Source organism: Mirounga leonina, unplaced genomic scaffold (genome assembly GCF_011800145.1).
Source record: "Mirounga leonina isolate KUSES-001 unplaced genomic scaffold, KU_Mleo_1.0 Mir_171, whole genome shotgun sequence".
Taxonomy (NCBI): Eukaryota; Metazoa; Chordata; class Mammalia; order Carnivora; family Phocidae; genus Mirounga; species Mirounga leonina.
The window spans coordinates 5,963,037-5,981,115 of record NW_023270436.1 but is presented as its reverse complement, the minus strand read 5'-3'; the positions used below and the strand labels follow the sequence as shown (position 1 = coordinate 5,981,115).

The window sequence follows — 18,079 nt, the reverse complement described above, 5'->3', positions numbered from 1 at the left end:
AAATTGCTTATCATTTTATTCAGAGGATAAAGGATTTTATTCAGAGGATAAAATGAGAATATGCGATATAATCAGTTGGAGTGACATAAAGGGATAAAGTGATTTCCGAATGTGTAGTTTCCTCTTGCCGCTGGAACAAGGTACTACAAGCTTTGTGACTTCAAACCACACAGATTTGTTATCTTATATAGGATTTTGAAGGTCAGGAGTCTGCCATGGTCTCACTGGGTTGAAATCCAAGGGTCAGCAGGGCTGTATTCCTTTCTGGAGTCTCTAGGGAGAATCGATTTTCTTGTTGTTGTTTTTTTTCCCCCCCAGCTTTTAGAGATTCATGGCCCCCTTCCATCTTCAAAGCCAGCAATGGCTAGTCCCGTGTCCATAGCTCTGACCCTCTCCTCTGCCTCCCTCTTCCTCTTTTAAGGACCCCTATGATTACCTTGGGCCCACCCAGCTAATCCAGGGTTATTGCCCTATTATAAGGTCAGCTGCTTGGCAACCTTGAGTCCCCTTTTTCATATAATGTAACATAGCCATGGGTTCTGGGGGTCAGGACCATTACTGGGGGGCTGCTAGTCTGTCTCCCACACGAGATTACCCACACGAGAGTGTGGAGCTCCTTTTAAAATGCAGGTCCAGCCCATGTGGTCCCGCAATTCCACTTCTGGACATAGACCCTAAAGAAGTGAAAACAGAGTCTTGAAGAGATATTTGCACACCCGTGTTCAAAGCAGTACTGTTCACACTAGCCAAAATGTGCAAACAACCCAAATGTCTATTGATAGAGGAATGGATACACAAAATGTGGTCTCTCCATGCAAAGGAATATGATTCATCCTTAAAGATGAAGGACATTCTGACACCTGGATGAACCTGTAAGCATTCTGTTAAGTGAGATAGAAAACCCCACCTACTCTGATTCCACCTACACGAGGTGCGTAGAGGAGTCAAATTAGGAGACAGAAGGTAGAGTGGTTGAGTGCCAGTGGTCGGGGAGGAGGATGGGGAGTTAATGTTTCATGGGGACAGAGTCTCCAGTTTGGGAAGGATGAAACAGTTCTGGAGACGGATGGTGGCGCTGGTTATATGGTGGTGGGTGTGAATGTGCTTCATGCACTGAAATGCCCTTAAAGATGGGCATTTCATGCTATGCATATTTTACCATAATTTGAAAAAATCACATAAATCATTAAAAAAATCTCAGTGGTGCATGTGTGTGGGCACACACAGGCGCACAGTGCAGGCTTGGCCGCTGGTCATGCCTAGAACAGATTTCAGAATATCTAGTAAGTCACTGAAATGATTGTACCTAGTCTGTAGTAATAAGGCAATTTGGAGAACAAAGAAAAAACTGCTGGGGTGTAAGAAAAAATAGTAAATAAGTAGCCGAGAGCATGATTCTGTATCTCATTTGATTTCTGACGTTCCAGCGTTCATTGCTCTAAAGACACCTCAAGTTCTGTCTTTCTTGGCTCACGTGCCGAAGCGTACCACTTACAGAGTACCTCTGCTTTTCAGATCGACATAGTTAATAAACTCTTTGTTCAGAACCTGGACAACCCACCGTTGTACAAGAATCACCCTCCAGTAGCAGGTGCAATCTACTGGGAACGGTCCCTGTTCTTTCGGATCAAGCACACCATCCTCAGGTTTCAGGAAGTGGAGGAAATACTGGACAGCGACCGAGGAAGAGAAGTATGTTGCTTTTGCTAGAGTCGTCCCCTTGTGTATTTCAGAGACCACGTAGGGTTGCCTGTGGGAGGAGCACATCCATCTCCCTGAACTTGATCTTCAGCTTCTCTGGAATACTGTCCCTCCCCCCACCCATGGGTTTTGTATGTTAGATCACTGGGGTTGACAAACCTTTCATTTAAATGTTCAGAGAGTAAATGTTTTAGGCATTTGCAGGTCGTACCCTGCCATGGTGTAGCAAGAAAGTAGCCGTAGAGAGTATGACAACGAGCAGGCATGGCCGTGTTCTAATAAAATTTCCTTTACTAGTGCCAAAATTCTGATTTCGTGTACTTTTCACATGTCACAAAGCACTGTTGTTCTTTTTGGGTTCCTGCTAATCATTTAAAAATGTAAAAGCTGTTCTTCGCTCTCGGGCTGGGGTCTGCTGATCTCTGCTAGTTGGTGTGGATTTCAAGCCATACCATCTTAAACACACCCTCCAAAATTTGTGAAAATCTGTACGCTTCCTTCTGCAAAATGTGCTCACAGATCATTTTTTTAAAAAGAGGACGATTGGGGGAAGAGCAAGAGAGAGAGAGAGAAAAGTGTTATTTCCAAGGGCAAACTGACAATTGCCTGAATTCTTTGACAGGTAAAACAAAAGTACTTGGAAGTGGGTAGGACAATGAAGGACTATGAGGACAGAAAGTACGAGCAGTGGAGAGAGGCCACGGAGCTGGTCCTGCCCACTCTTATGAAGAAGAGTCTGCTCACTAAGGTGTGTATTTCCAGATCCTTGCCCAGGTTAGGGCGGTCAGGGTAGATGATGGCGTCTGCCATTTTCTTGAGGTTTGGTGTGTTGCCATGCTTGCCGTTGATGGGTATTTCCAAAATCCAAGGCAAAGAAGGGCTGAGGCTGCCCGGGGAGGAGATGGAGGGAGCATCTCGTCATGGCTAGGAAACGTGCCGGAATCCAGCAGCCTTGTTCACTCCATGGGCAAGCGGCTCAATTCCGAGCCTCAGTTTCCCCATTTGTAAAATGAGTCGGATCAGAGGACCTCAACACACAAAGTGCTCGTTGAACCATGTGTGAAACAGCTGGCAGTTGACCTACGGGAAAATGCCATTTCCCGTGATTCACCCCTGTCCACGGCACTTGGGCTATACAGAGCCTGCTACACGGCAGATGCTCAGTAAAGAAATCCTCGGGGGGAGGAGAGACCTGGGCATGGAGGCTTTAGAACTGTGGTCTCTGAAATCCTGCAGCAGGGACCAAAATGAGCGCAGAGGGCTGGATGGGGTTGGTAGGGAAGCCACAATTCTGGATTTTTACATGCAGTTGACCAATTTGGGAATGTGAGTGACTAAATTAAATTCTTTAAACACTGTTCACTGAACAAAATATGTATTCGAGCTAGCTCCAGCCGGCTCCCCAGTCTGGCCCCATCTAGGGCCCTATGCTGATCTTTTTCAAATGTATGTGGACCTTGGGTTGTACGGGCTGCTTCTCGGACCACCCCTGCCATGCTTGTGAGACCTCTCTTCCACAGACTTCTTCTGTTGCTGACGAGATGGCCAACGCTGACAAGCGGTCTCTGTTTGCAATCAATTTTTCACCTGCTCTCAAGGAGATTATTAACGAAACAAAGTACTTGGAACAGCTAGGATTCTCTGTCCCTGAATTAGCAAGAAATGTTGCTCTCCAGGAGGACAAATTTCTTAGGTAAAAAAGATTCTTCTCTTAAATCAACAGTAAACTTATTGATCTCAGGACCCCTTTATACATTCTTAAAAATTCATGCTAACCCTACCCCCTCCTGCGTGCTTTTTTCTGCATTTTATAGCCACCAGGATGAGAAATTAAAACTAAGCAATGTTTAAACTATGTATTCATCCATTTATCTAAAAGTAACGATAACAACTCCATTACGTGTTAACATAAATAAGTTTCTAATGAAAAGTAACCAATATTTTCCAAAAAAGAAGGTCAGTGGGAAGACTGGCATTATTTTCAATTTCTGCAAGTTTTTCTATCAAAGCTCTGGCCTGGGGGTGCCTGGGTGGCTCAGTCAGTAAAGTGTCTGACTCTCGGTCTTGGCTTGGGTCTTGGTCTCGGCTCGGGTCTCAATCTCAAGGTCGTGAGTTCGAGCCCCGTGTTGGGTTCCATGCTGGGCGGGGAGTCTGCTTAAAAAAAGAAAAAAAAAAAAGACATAGCTTAAGCCTGGTTAATGGTCTTTTGTAACCTATCTAAAAGGTTAAGCTTTTTATGAGCTGCATTGTACGTCCTAGTATCAGTGACTTTCCTATGATGCACAGGTACACGGAAGGAGTACAGCGTATGTTGGATCATTATCACATGCTCATAGGAACGTTAAATGAGGCAGAGTCTCTTCTTCTCGACGATCATTCCCAGGAATTAATAAGAGTGTTTAGGTCTGGATATAAGAGGCTAAACTGGAACTCACTAGGTAACATAATTCATCTACCTATTTATTACCTTTTAGACTTCGGGATGCAAAAATAATTTTTTTTAGATTGTTTTAGTTGAATTATAATTTTTGTGTGTATGTAGATGTCACTAACACCTGAGTTTTGAACATTAATCATTTATACTTGGTGGAACTTAGAATTAATCTCAAGGCTTTAGTTGGGACTGAAGACCAGATAGGATGCCATTTGGACACTCTGCTGACCCAACCCTTTGTCCTCCAAAAATAAAATGACTTTTACTTTTTTCCTAATATTTTTCTAATATTAAAATTTTAATTTTGGAATAATTTGTGGATTCACACCCAGTTGTAAGAATTAATACAGAGAGGTGCTGTGTATGCTTTACTCAGTGTCTCCCCCCAACGGTAACTTCTTGCAAAACTGTAGTACAACTCACACTCCAGACACATTGACATTGATACAGTTGAGATGCAGAGCGTTTCCACACTGCAGGGGGAACTCATGTCGCCCTTTTAAAGTCCTATCCACTTCACTCTCTTTCCTAGCCCCAAGCCCTGCAACCAGGAATCTGCTCTCCATGTCTATAATTTTGTGATTTCAAGAGTGTTATATAAATGAAATTGTACATAACCTTTTTGGGTTGGCTTTTCTCTGTTAGCATAATTCCCTGGAAGGTTGTCCAAGTTGTTACATGTATCAGTAGTGTGTTCCTTTGGCGGCTAGAATCCCATGGTATCGGTGTGCCCTAATTTAGCCATTCACCTGTTGAAGGATACCTGGATCGTTTCCAGGTTTGGCTATGGTGAGTAAACATTTGTGCTAGAAAAATATTTGTGTGTGGGGCTTTATGTGAACATGAGTTTCATTTCTCTGGGATAAATGCTCAGGAGTGCAATTTCTGGGTCCTATGCTACTTGCATGTTTAGGCTTTATTATTATTGTTGTTATTATTTGCCGTGGTGTTTTCCAGAGTGGCTGTGCCATTTTACATTTCCATCAGCAATGTATGTTCCATTTTTTTCTGGGTCTTGGCCAGCATTTTGGTATTGTCACTGTTTTTTAAATTGCATAGCTGTGTAATGGTCTCATTGTGCTTTTTATTTGCATTTCTGTATTGGCTAATGATGTTGAGCATGGTTTCATGTGCTTGTTTGCCTCTGTGTGTCTTCTTTGGTGAAATGTCTATGTCTTTTGCCCCTCTGCTAATTATACTGTTTGCTTTTTTACTTTGAGTTTTGAGAGTTCTTTATATATTATATATACTAGCCCCTTGTTGGATATGTGGTTTGCAAATATTTTCTCCCACTCCGTAGCTTGTGTTTTCATTGTCCTAACAGTGTCTTTTGCAGACTGAAAGTTTAAAATTTTGAGAACCGCATTTTATCAAGTTTTCCTTTTATGGATCATGCTTTTGGTGTCAAGTCTAAGGACTCTTTTTGCCTCAACCTACATCCCAAAGACTTTCTTCTATTTTTTTTCTAAATATGTTATAATTTTATATTTTACAGTTAAGTTTGTGATCAATCTTGAGTTAATTTTTTTGTACAAAGTGCGAGACTTAAGTTGAAATTTATTTCTCCTCCTCCTTCCTCCTTTTCTTCTTCCTTCTCTCCCCCTCCTCCAATTGCTTCAGCATCATTTATTGAAAAGGCTAACTTTTTCCATTAAATTGAATTGGCATCTTTGTTAAAAAAAAACAAAAAACTACATGGGCATATTTGTATGGGTCTGCTTGTGGGTTCTTTATTTTTTTTCCATTGATCTATGTGTCTGTTCCTCTGCTAGTATCACAGTCTTGATTACTGTAGCTATATGGTATAAGTCTTGAATTTGGCTAGGTTGATTCTTCTCATTTTTTTTCTTAAGCAAATTGTTTTGGCTGTTCTAGTTCTTTGCTTTTCCATATAAATTTTAGAATAATCTTGTCTATATCTACCAAAAAATGCTTGCTGGGAGTTATGTTAGCTCTGTATATAATTTGAGGAAAATTGATATCGGTACTATGTTGAGCTTTGCAATCCATGAATATGGTATATCTTTCCATTTATTTAGATCTTTGATTTCTTTCATTAGCACTGCGTAGTTTTCAACGTACAAGTTTTGTACATGTTTTGTTAGATTTATGTGGAAGTGGTTAATCTTTTGTTGAGTGGTTGTCAATGATACTGTGTTTTTAATTTTGGTGTCTACATGTTTATTGTTAGTTTATAGAGATACAATTAATTTTTTGTACACAGTCCCTTCTACCTCCATGGCCTTCTCTGATACTACCATGGCAGGCATGAGGAGCAGAGGGGCTGGGGTACCTCTTCACAGTATTAGGAAGGTGGAAGTCTAGGCCCCCCAACTGGTCCTTATTGGCAAGGGCTTGGGTGAGGTCACAGTTTTTTCTATGGTGTTTGGCTAGAGTAGAGCAGTTACTGTGTAAAATTTTCTGTCTTGCCAGGATGTCCCTTTCCTGGTGCTTTGGCTAGAGAGAGCAGGCTTTTTTGGGGCTTTGGCATTTATGGGTTGCCAACTTCTTAAGCTCAAAGTCTGAGATATAGAAGGAAAAGGAACCCAGGGAACTCATTCTTCAGGTCCCAAGGTCCCTAGCTGGTTGGCTTCTACTCTTTTCTTCTCTATTTTTTAGAGTTTTATATTTGTTTTATAGATAATGTGCAGGGTTCTTAACTATCTTTAGCAGGAGGAATAAGGAAAAGCATGTCTACTCCCTCTTCTTAGAAGTAGAAGTTCCCTCTACTTTTTAATTTAAATTTTTTTGAATATTTTATTTATTTGACAGAGAGAGGGTGCACACAAGCAGGCGAAACAGCAGGCAGAGGGAGGGGGAGAAACAGGCTCTCTGCAAGCAGGCAGCCTGATGTGGGGCTCGATCCCGGGACTCTGGGATCATGACCTGAGCCGAAAGCAGATGCTTAACCAACAGCCACCCAGGCACCTTCCCTTTACTTTTATTTATTTTTATTTATTTTTATTATGTTAGTCACCATACAGTACATCATTAGTTTTTGATGTAGTGTTCCAGGATTCATTATTTGCGTATAACACCCAGAGCTCATTACAACACGTGCCCTTTACTATTTTAAATAGGCAAGGCATTTTAAATCTTTTTTCCTTCTTTTCAAATATTCTCTCCTCTTTTCCTTGTCATTTCCTTCTCTTCTTCCCTTCTCCTTTGTATGGAGAACATGTATATTTGGACTTGGGCTCCAGAGTTAAACGTCCAGCTCTCCCCATGTGACTCAACCTTGTGGAGGCTCAGTGTCCTCATCTGTAAAGTCAGCATAATCTTAGTACCCAATCCACAGGATTGTTGTAAAAATTTGATGACATAGTAACATGTTTAGACCACTACCTGACAAATTACATGTTCTTAATCCAGGTTTACTATTCATGTTATTGCTGGCTACTTTTCTAAGCAACAGGCCAAAGGAGACTGGAGGCAGGTTAGGGTAGAGTGGAGGGTTCATGCTTCCATGGCAGTGGGAAGACAGCAGAGTTGGACCTTCTCTTTCTCCTCACAGTGCGTTAGATGATGATTAGCTAAAATCTGAACAGAGAAAATTTATCATTTCTTGATTCTTTTTTTTTTTTTTTGAAGATTTTATTTATTTGAGAGCGAGAGAGTGAGTGAGAAAGAGCACAAACAGTGGGAAGGGACAAAGGGAGAGGGAGAAGCAGTCTCCCCACTGAGCAGGGAGCGCAATGTGGGGCTCGATCCCAGGACCCTGGGATCATGACCTGAGCCGAAGGTGGACGCCTCACCGACTGAACCACCCAGGCGTCCCTGGTTGATTCTGAGAACAGGGCTCCTTGTCCTGGTCCCTAAAAGTGCTAAGTGTTTGTTTGCCACCACAAAGACCCAAAGGGATGAGATGAGCAGGGTCTTTCCTGTGAAGGGATGCCAGTATTAACCTTCCAGATGTTGGTGGGCAGGGTATGGAAAGAAAGAGTTGAAAGCCAAATATCTTTTTCTCATTCTCCTTTTTTTCCCCAAAGGTATTGCTGACTACATAACTCGGTGCAAACAGGCCATTGGGAAATTTGAGTCCCTTGTCCACCAGATTCATAAGAATGCAGATGACATTTCTAACAGGCTTACGTTAATAGAGTCTATAAATCTCTTTAAATATCCGGCACCTAAAAGTGAGGAAGATCTCCCAGGTAGGTATGATTTCTTGTTTCTCTGATTACAGAAGAAATGAAAAGAACCTGTTGGTTATGATTGCCCGCATACTCACACACACATTTATTCCACGAACGGAATAAAACCATTCCTAAAGATTTCAGTCATTTACTTGAAAGGATCATGAGTAATTCTTGCTTTTTGCCATGTTTTATATATTGCTTAGACAGTTTTACAAATTCCTGAGTCTGTGAAAATCAGTAGTACTCTTGTCAATAACTTTGTAACAATAAAGTAGATTGTGTTTTTATGGACTCACATTTACTTGTTTCAACAAGGTATTTTAAGTGGTCTTAGAGTAGTCAAAAAGCAATTTAAGAAAAGCAAGATTGCCCAGAGGTATAAACGTCATCTCTTGTATGTGGTCTGTTTTGGCATGCACAATGGGCATTCCCATGTTGTCGTTTATTTTTTGCTTAGGGCATGTCTTGACTTTTGGTATTGACTTATTTTCTGCTTTCAATCTCGGTTAGAGGCTGGTTTTGTATTTCTAAGAGATACAGCTAATGTTTGGATTGCTTTGCGAGTAATGTCCTTTCCTGCGTTCATGAAGAATGGTAACAGGTGTCTTGCTTTCTAGGCGTGAAGGAATTCTTTGAGCACATCGAACAAGAAAGGGCCAAAGATGTGGATCACATGGTCAGGTGGTATCTTACCATTGGGCCTCTACTGACCAAAGTCGAGGGTCTGGTCATCCACACCAACACGGGCAAGGCTCCCAAGCTGGCCTCCTATTATGAATACTGGGAACATAAAATTTATGAGGTCTTGACAAAGCTCATCCTGAAGTAAGTTAATCTTGTTGCTTGTCTTAAAGACAGGGTGCATAGATTAAAATAGTTTACATATATGAATAGTTAAAGAGGGAGTCACAAAATGCATAATAGAAATCATTTGGACAGTCTGCTTTCTGGTTTAAGGGTGACTTTCCATTTTGGCTCAACATTCAGAAAAGGAAATGATCCCTCTCCCCACTTCAACTATCTGAAAGACATACATGTGTCTCTCTCTTACAGAGAATTCCTGTTGCTCAGTATTACCCAAATCCTAGGTGATGCCCTCCCCTGTATTGAGAGAGGTTGAACTGAAGGACATATGAGCCAGTTACTCTCCCTGATGGTCTACAGTAAATCCCTGGCTGCTATGGGCATCACACATGTGTTGAATGCCTGTCATGTGGGCCAGCCTCACAACAGACAAGGCTCTCCTGACCCCCCTAGAGCTCTTAGCCCACAGCCCAGCACCTCAGCTAGGCCAGGTGAAAGCTGACTGCCTGGGCTTCATTGCATTGACTTAGGATCATTCTAGGAATGCAGCCTAGGAACTTCATCACTGGGACTGTTACCTCCATATTGTCAAAGGTGGTGTTCATTTCATCATGCAACCCCTTTGTGAAGAACCCCAGAAGAAATTTCTGCAGCATCCCTTCTGATCTTAGCCTCCTGAAAAAGTAGTTTTCTTTTTGTCCTTCATTTTTTTGTTGTTTTGTTTTTAAATGGTGTGGATTCTATGAATTGTTGACTGTACAGCTTTCCCTTTTCTCCTTGGCTGCTGGGAAACTCAGAATGAAATTTGTAGCCTAAATGCAGCAAGTGTTTAGGTATTTATGTTTGCATTGTCTCTTTCTTGACTACATATATATATTTAAATCTATCATATATGGGAGCTTACTCTGTACCGGCTCGTGTTACACTCTTTACAATCTCATCCCCATTTTTCAGACACAGACTGTAGGGAGAATAGGTGACTTGCCTAGGGCCACACACACATCTAGTAAGAAGAAGGGCTAGGATGTGAACCTGGGTCAGTTATCACTTCATTAAATATCTGTGATTAGTGTCTCCTTATTTTATCCCACTTTGATTTTAGGGTCTCTTACTGCAGTTATTTTTGTGAGCTGCTAAAATCTATTTTGGAACAAGACATTAATAAATAAAACACCTTTGGTTGTCTTGCTTCCTGGACCCAGTTTGACAAATTTCACTAAGTTGATCCTTTACAAAGATCTGTTTTCTACACATTTCATTTTTTTTATTGTTGCTTCTTAGATTCCTGCAGCAGCCCCTTACATAGGGCACCTCCTGCAGTGTTTCCCTTTCTAATATGCTATGTTTTCCCCTGATCCATCCATCCATCCATGCACTCATTCATTCATTCATTCATTCACAGGTTTCTTAGAGCCTGTACATGCCAGGCACTGGACCAGACAGGGCCCCTGTCCTTCTGGTGCTTCTCCATCCTCATAGGAGAGACACAAAACACAAGGAACCAGACATAACCAAGATGATTTCTGTGAAAGAAATAAGGCAGAATAGGGCTCCTGGGAGAAAACGGAGCAGCTGTTGTGACTGAGTAGTCGAGAAAGGCTTCCAGAGGCCGTGTTTGAGCTGAATCCTGAAGACAAGGAGTGAGCTACAAGAGGGAGGGACTTCCTGGGGGAAGACAAAGCCAGTGTGAAGACAGTTTTTCCTGAAACAGGTGGAACATTTTCTGGAAGTCATCACTGTTATTTAAGTGTCTTCCAACTACAAGATATTCACTTCCCAAAAGTAGAAATGAGCTATTGAAAAATGTAGGCCCAAACAGGGGCGCATAAGGAAACTCAGTGTACCCTGTCCCTTACCAACTCTGCATGTGGTAGTCCTCACAGTGGGCTTTCACATGTGACTTCGGTGACGCTGGCTCTTTCATTCGAGTGTTGGTTGTACTTCAGTCCAGTGAGCCCTGGGTCTCTTTTATTAACCCCTCCTAGGAATCTGCAGTCTTTTAATTCTCTAATCCTTGGGAATGTTCCATTGTTTCAAACGGACACCATTCTGACGGCTCCTGAGATCATCCTGCATCCCAATGCAAACGAGATCGACAAAATGTGCGTCCACTGCGTCCGAAATTGCGTGGAGATCACCAAGGTAAGGGTGGACGCGTCTGTGTGGCTTCACAGGGGCTCGTTGCCACCGATAGCTGGCCCGCGAGCTTTGGGACTCGAGTCGCCGAGGTCATAAGAACACAGGCTCCACTCTGCCCCTTGTCCAGACTGTTGCACTCCTTCCAGGCTCTTCCTCTAGAGCTCTAGAGCCCAGGGTGCCCCACTCTGGCTTGATCCCAGCTCCCTTTTCTCCTCTCCATGCAGTCACGGCCAGTCCCATGGCTTTTAATGCCACCGCTCTGGGGATGACCACCCACATCCATCCCCAGCCCAGACCACTCTGCCATACACCAGGCTCTTCGAGTCATCTGCCTCCTGGATGGGTCCGTCCCCTCCGACCTGAGTCTTGGCATGTCCGGGGTGGAGTTCTTGCCTTCCCCATCTTGCAACTTGATCCTGCCCCAGGTTTTCCTCCTGCAGGAAACTGGCACCAACACAGTCGCCCAACTTGGAGCCAGAAACCTAGGAGCCAGCCTCGATTCCTCTGTTTCCTCCCATCTGCCCATATCCCGCCCCTTGGGGGCCTGGCTGACTCCCGTGCATCATCTCACACCTGGACCACTGCAGTAGCTTCCACAATCCGTTCTCCACCACGGGGGGCGGGTGGGGGGAGACAGAGTTATCTTTTTAAGGTACAAGTCATTTCATGTCACATCTCTTCTACAGAACCCCCGATGACTTCACATTGCATTAGAACATAATCTGAACCCCTTACTGTGGTCCTAATCTAGTACCTGCCTGCCTTATTTATTTTTAGAGAGAGACAGCATGTGTGTGAGTGGGGGGAAGGGCAGAGGGAGAAAGAGAATCCTAAGCAGACTCCCCGTTGAGCTCGATCTCATGACCCCGAGATCATGATCTGAGTAGAAATCAAGAGCGGGATGCTCAACCGACTGAGCCAGCCAGGTGCCCCACCTGCCTGCCTTTCTGATCCCCGTTGCTACCTGTCATGCTCCACCCCATTGTAGCTTAATTACACCCTCTCTTTGAGCTTCAGGGTTCCCATTTCATGACCGAAAGCAAAATAAGCAAAAGTTTTTAACTAGGAGCTTAGCGACCTCTTTATTAAGTGGAGAGGATGATAGAATCTGCCTTCTAGAGCTGTCAATGGGGTTACATTTTGTAACGCGTGCAGAGAGCTTAGCATCGTGCTTGGCAGTTCGTGGTTCCGAATGGACATTGCCTATGAGTCCTAGTGATAGCAGTCCGATTGGTCCTTCATGTTATTCCCATTTTACAGACGGCGAGGAGTTATGTGTAACACACTTATGCTTTGCTGTTATGCACCACACTTGATTAAAGGAAGAGGGAATCCTTTTTCTTTTTTTTTAAAGATTTTATTTGAAAGAGCACGAGCAAGCGCACGAGTTGGGGGGGAGGGGCAGAAGGAGAGGCAGAAGCAGGCTCCCCGCTGAGCAGGGAGCCCGACATGGGGTTCAATCCCAGGACCCTGGGATCATGACCTAAGCCGAAGGCAGACGTTTAACCGACTGAGCCACCCAGGCGCCCCAAGAAGAGGAAGTCTTGACTGTGCGGCAAGGGGTGTCAAATTCACAGATTTGTTCTGGGACCCAGGGGAGTCCCTTTTCCTGACTTTGTGTCTCTACCTGTAAATATGGAAACTGATGTTGTTCAGGAAGGAGTGGTTATTACTCTTTTACAAGTTAGCTTTTTTTCATAATAAGCCACTTTAAGTTTTAGAGGCTTAAAACAATAACTGTATTTCGCTCATGGTTCTGTGGGCTGGGTTCTGCTGAGAGGTTCTTCTGGTCCTGGCTGTGCTTGGTCACGTGTCTGATGATCGGCTGGCTATTGGCTGGGGTACTATGGTTCTCCTGCGTGTGGCTTGCCATCTACTAACCTAGCTCAAGGGCATTCATCTGCTGGTTGCACGATTTCAAGAGCATGAGAGGGGAAACCGTCAGGCCACAGGAGCCTTTGGCCTCAAACTGGCACAACACCATGTCTGCCCCTTTCCATCAGTCAAGTTACAGGCTAGGGCAGGGTGGGAAAATAGACCCCCCCCCCCCCACACACAATAGACAGTTTTGCCAATAGACTCAACCCTTGATGGGAGGAACAAAAATTGTGGTTATTTTTGCAATCTAGCACAATTTATTAATAAAGTGATTTCAGGAGTAGAATTCAGTGATTCATCACTTACATACACCACCCAGTGCTCATCACCATAGGTGCCCTCCTTAATGCCCATCGCCCATTTAGTTCATCCCCCACCCACCTCCCTCCATCAACCCTCAGTTTGTTCTCTATTGTTAAGAGTCTCTTATAGTTTGTTTCCCTCTCTCCTTTTTTCCCCGTTCCTGTATGTTCATCTGTTTTGTTTCTTAAATTCCACATAAGAGTGAAATTATATGGTATTTGTCTTTCTCTGATTGACTTATTTCGCTTAGCATTATATATTCTAGCTCCACCTATGGTACTGAAAATGGCAAGATTTCATTCTTTTTGATGGCTGAGTAATATTCCATTATATATATATATATATATATATATATATATATACACACACACACACACACACATATATATGTATATATATGTATATATAAAGATATATATATACATATGTATATATAAAGATAATGTGATATATATATATATGTATCACATTATCCATTCATCAGTCGGTGGACATTTGGGCTCCATAGTTTGGCTAATGTTGATGATGTTGCTATAAACATCAGGATGTATGTACCCCTTTGAATCTATTTTTGTATCCTTTGGGTAAATACCTAGTAGGCAATTGCTCGATTGTGGGGTAGTTCTATTTTGAACTTTTGAGGACCCTCCATACTGCTCTCCAGACTGGCTGCACCAGTTTGCATTCTCACCAACAGTGCAGGAAGGTTCCCCTTTCTCTGCATCCTTGCCAACACCTGTTGTTCCTTGTGTTGTTAATTTTAGTCATTCTGACAGGTGTGAGATGGTATCTCATCATGATTTTGATTTGCATTTCTCTGAAGATGAGTGACGTTGAGCATCTTTTCATGTGTCTGTTAGCCATCTGGATGTCGCCTTTGTCTGTTCATGCCTTCTGCCCACTTCTTAACTAGGTTATTTGTTTTTTGGGTGTTGAGTTTGATAAGTTCTTTATAGATTTTGGATACTAGCCCTTTATTAGATATGCCATTTGCAAATATCTTCTCCCATTCCATAGGGAAACCAATATTGCACTGTATGTTTAAAATTTAAATAAAAAAATTTAAAAATAAGTCAAACTCATAGAGGCAGAGAGTAGAATAGTGATTGCCATGGGCTAGGGAATGGGAGAAATGGGGAGTAACTACTAATAGGTAATTTAGTGGTAATGAGAAACTTCTAGAATGAGGTTATCGTGAGGGTTGTACAGCATTATGAATGTACTTAGTGTAACTGAATTATAAACATTCTAAATGGCCAAAATGGCAAATTTTCTGTCATGTGTTTTTTTTACCACAGTAAAAATGTGAAGGGGAAAAAAATAATAAAGTGATTTCCATTATTAGCAAGACTTATTCCTGAATATGAATATATACATAGGAAGCAAAATAAATACTGAAGTGCTGTCTTTTCCCCTGATTCTTCTTTTGCCAGCATTTTGTTCGATGGATGAACGGCAGCTGCATCGAATGCCCTCCTCAGAAGGGGGAGGAAGAAGAACTTGTTATAATCAGCTTTTACAATGATATTTCCCTGAACCCTCAGATAATTGAACAAGCTGTTATGATCCCCCAAAGTGTCCACAGGATTCTGATTAGTCTTATGAAGTACCTCCAAAAATGGAAGAGGTATCGACCTCTATGGAAATTGGACAAAGCCATTGTGATGGAGAAGTTCGCCGCCAAGAAACCTCCTTGTGTGGCATATGATGAAAAGTTGCAGTTCTATTCCAAGATAGCCTATGATGTCCTGCGCCACCCTTTAATTAAGGATGAGCACTGCATCAGGCTGCAGCTAGGGCCCCTGGCGAACACGGTGCAGGAAAATGCCAAGTCCTGGGTGACCTCACTTGGAAAGCTTCTCAATGAGTCAGCAAAGGAGGAGCTCTATAATCTCCATGAAGAGATGGAGGTAGTGGATCACTGGGTTTAATGAAACTGCCTCTCATGAAAGTCAGGTTTTTTCTAGGTTTATTTAGTGTCCTTGGACTTTTCTTTTCTAGAGGCTGGCCAAGAACCTGAAGAAGAGCCCTAGCACCCTTGAAGACCTTAAGTTTGTCCTTGCAACCATTGCAGAAATTAGAAGTAAATCTCTGGTCATGGAACTGAGATACAGGGATGTCCAGGAGCGATACCGCACCATGGCAATGTATAATGTCTTTGTGAGTGAACGATTTTTTTTTAATATTTTATTTATTTGACAGAGAGATAGAGAACACAAGTAGGCAGAGAAGCAGGCAGAGGGAGAGGGAGAAGCAGGCTCCCCGCAGAGGAGGGAGCCCAATGCGGGACTTGATCCCAGGACCCTGGGATCATTACCTGAGCCGAAGGCAGCCGCTTAACCGACTGAGCCACCCAGGCGCCCGAGTGAACGATTTTCTTAAGCATTTTACAGCTGGGTTGACTTATAAGACCTTTTTCAGACATACTTCTCAAATATGACTTTAATAAAATTTAAATGTAAAGCAACCCCACAGTTATTTAGAATAATGAAAGCAGAGATTATTTCTTGATCTTGCATGGCTCAAATATTTTTCGTAGATTGATCTGTAACTGCACACCATGTCGATTCTTTTTCTCCTTCTCCTCCTCCCCCTTTTTCTCCTCCTTCTCCTCTTCCTTCTTCTCCTCCTCCTCCTTCTCCTCCTCCTCCTCCTTCTCCTTTCCTCCTCCTCCTCCTCCTTTCCTCCTCCTCCCTCCTTTCTTCTTTTGGTGTTAACTTCCTCTAATAAATAAAAGGCTCTTGCAAAAATGATAAGAAGTGAGGGAGGGAGAATCAGAGAGGAGGTGTAAGACGATAAAAGAAACAGGTAGAGGATAATAATTCAATTGTCTTTATTTGGAGTCATTCAGGGTGCTTTCAAGGACCTTTAGAAGTCCATAGAGGAGTTTGGGGGGGGTGGCATCTCCGTGAAACTGCGTGCAAAATTTTGCATGCTGTGCATCCCATACACTCAAAAAGAATCAGCTGGAAAAATAGACTAGAAAGCAGCAGCAAGTAATTGTTATAAGTCTACATTTGCATAAAACTTGTATTTCAGCATTTATGTTGCTTGACTTCTTTGAACACCTTCACTGAGCAGTAGCCTGAAAAGCTAGAGATCCTTTCATCAGAAAAATGCACAGTATGCAAAATTTATATTTTTATAATTAAAAGTTCTCAATGGTGTCTTTGCTTTCCTTTATTAAGTAAAATTATTTAAAAGTCTGTGTCTTAGAACTCCATGATGGTCTGCTTATATTGTCTGTGTGTTTTGGTTTCCTTCAAGTCATTTTGCTCCTTACGTACCTGTTATTTCTGAGTGAGTTCTGGACAGTGTACATAACAAATCTGTAGAGAATTGGAGGCTCTAGATGTTGTTATATTTCATCACAGGAGATTTGTTTTTGCTTCTGACAGCACAGCTGGATGCATCAGCAAACTAAGATAACCTTGTTTTAATTAGAGATTGTTGATTTGAAGCTGGGTTTTAGTTTATGAAGGGCTTATCTCTCTAGGTTACCTCTCTTTCTATCTGTATTATCTACTTATTTTTAAATGTGATTTTATCCTGATGTTTGCATTATAAATATATAATTTTTTTCTAATTCAAGCAGTTTTCTCTTGGGTTCAAATGACCTAGTTATCAGAAGCAGAAATCCTTGGGAAGTAGCTTTGACCAGGATTTCATTTCCAAATTGCAGACCATTTATTGTTTGTTCTGTTTTTTTTTTTTGAAATCTTTTTATTAGCCTTCTGATGCAGAGAAAGAACTGGTTGACAACATTGAAAGCATGTGGTCAAATCTGTTTAATGATTCAGTGAATGTGGAGCATGCTCTTGGGGGCATCAAGAGAACTTTCACAGAGGTACCTTTTAAATTTTTTACTTTCTGAGTAAAGATATTGACAAATATCCATTGGGATAAATTAATGCAATCCTGCCCCTCACAGATTACTCGAGGTGAAATATCAAACTATAGACAGCAGATAGAGGATTTTGCAAAGTGTTTTTATCGTGAAGGCCCTGGTTCTGTTGGTGATGATCTTGATAAAGGTAAGAATATTCCGTTGGACTTACTGAGGTACTTGAGTATGTTTTGCTTAAGAATTTTATGGGATGATGGAATGGAGCAGTGTTGTTTAAGATTTTATTTATTTATTTGACAGAGAGAGACACAGCAAGAGAGGGAACACAAGCAGGGGGAGTGGGAGAGGGAGAAGCAGGCTTCCCGCTGAGCGGGGAGCCCAATGTGGGGCTCGATCCCAGGACCCCGGGATCATGACCTGAGCTGAAGGCAGACGCTTAACGACTGAGCCACCCAGGCGCCCTGGAGCAGTAGTTCTTAACCTTGCCTGTACACTGGGTTCACCTGAGGATCCCAAAAGCCACGGATGCCTGGGGCCCAGATTTGAATTGTCTGATCCCATTGTTTTGGAGGGTGGTCCGGATGCCATGGGGATTCTAACGTGCAGGCCACTTAGAGGGATAAATGTGAAGGAGACAGAATTTTCTTTTTTTTTTTTTTTTTAAAGATTTTATTTATTTATTTGAGAGAGAGAATGAGATACAGCATGAGAGGGGGGAGGGTCAGAGGGAGAAGCAGACTCCCCGCTGAGCAGGGAGCCCGATGTGGGACTCGATCCCGGGACTCCAGGATCATGACCTGAGCCGAAGGCAGTTGCTTAACCAACTGAGCCACC

The 18,079-nt window shown here is 42.5% G+C and overlaps 1 protein-coding gene across 1 annotated transcript in view; it reads left to right on the top strand.

Moving 5' to 3' along the window:
* DNAH10 (dynein axonemal heavy chain 10) overlaps window positions 1–18,079 on the top strand; it is a 131,530-nt gene that overhangs the window by 27,769 nt on the left and 85,682 nt on the right. Inside the window, exons 13-23 of the mRNA XM_035016704.1 lie at window positions 1,516–1,692; window positions 2,324–2,449; window positions 3,222–3,394; window positions 3,988–4,139; window positions 8,125–8,289; window positions 8,892–9,099; window positions 11,064–11,220; window positions 14,832–15,308; window positions 15,400–15,558; window positions 17,129–17,245; window positions 17,330–17,432. Of these exons, the coding sequence (XP_034872595.1) occupies window positions 1,516–1,692; window positions 2,324–2,449; window positions 3,222–3,394; window positions 3,988–4,139; window positions 8,125–8,289; window positions 8,892–9,099; window positions 11,064–11,220; window positions 14,832–15,308; window positions 15,400–15,558; window positions 17,129–17,245; window positions 17,330–17,432 (2,014 nt within the window). The remainder of the gene's footprint in view (window positions 1–1,515; window positions 1,693–2,323; window positions 2,450–3,221; window positions 3,395–3,987; window positions 4,140–8,124; window positions 8,290–8,891; window positions 9,100–11,063; window positions 11,221–14,831; window positions 15,309–15,399; window positions 15,559–17,128; window positions 17,246–17,329; window positions 17,433–18,079) is intronic.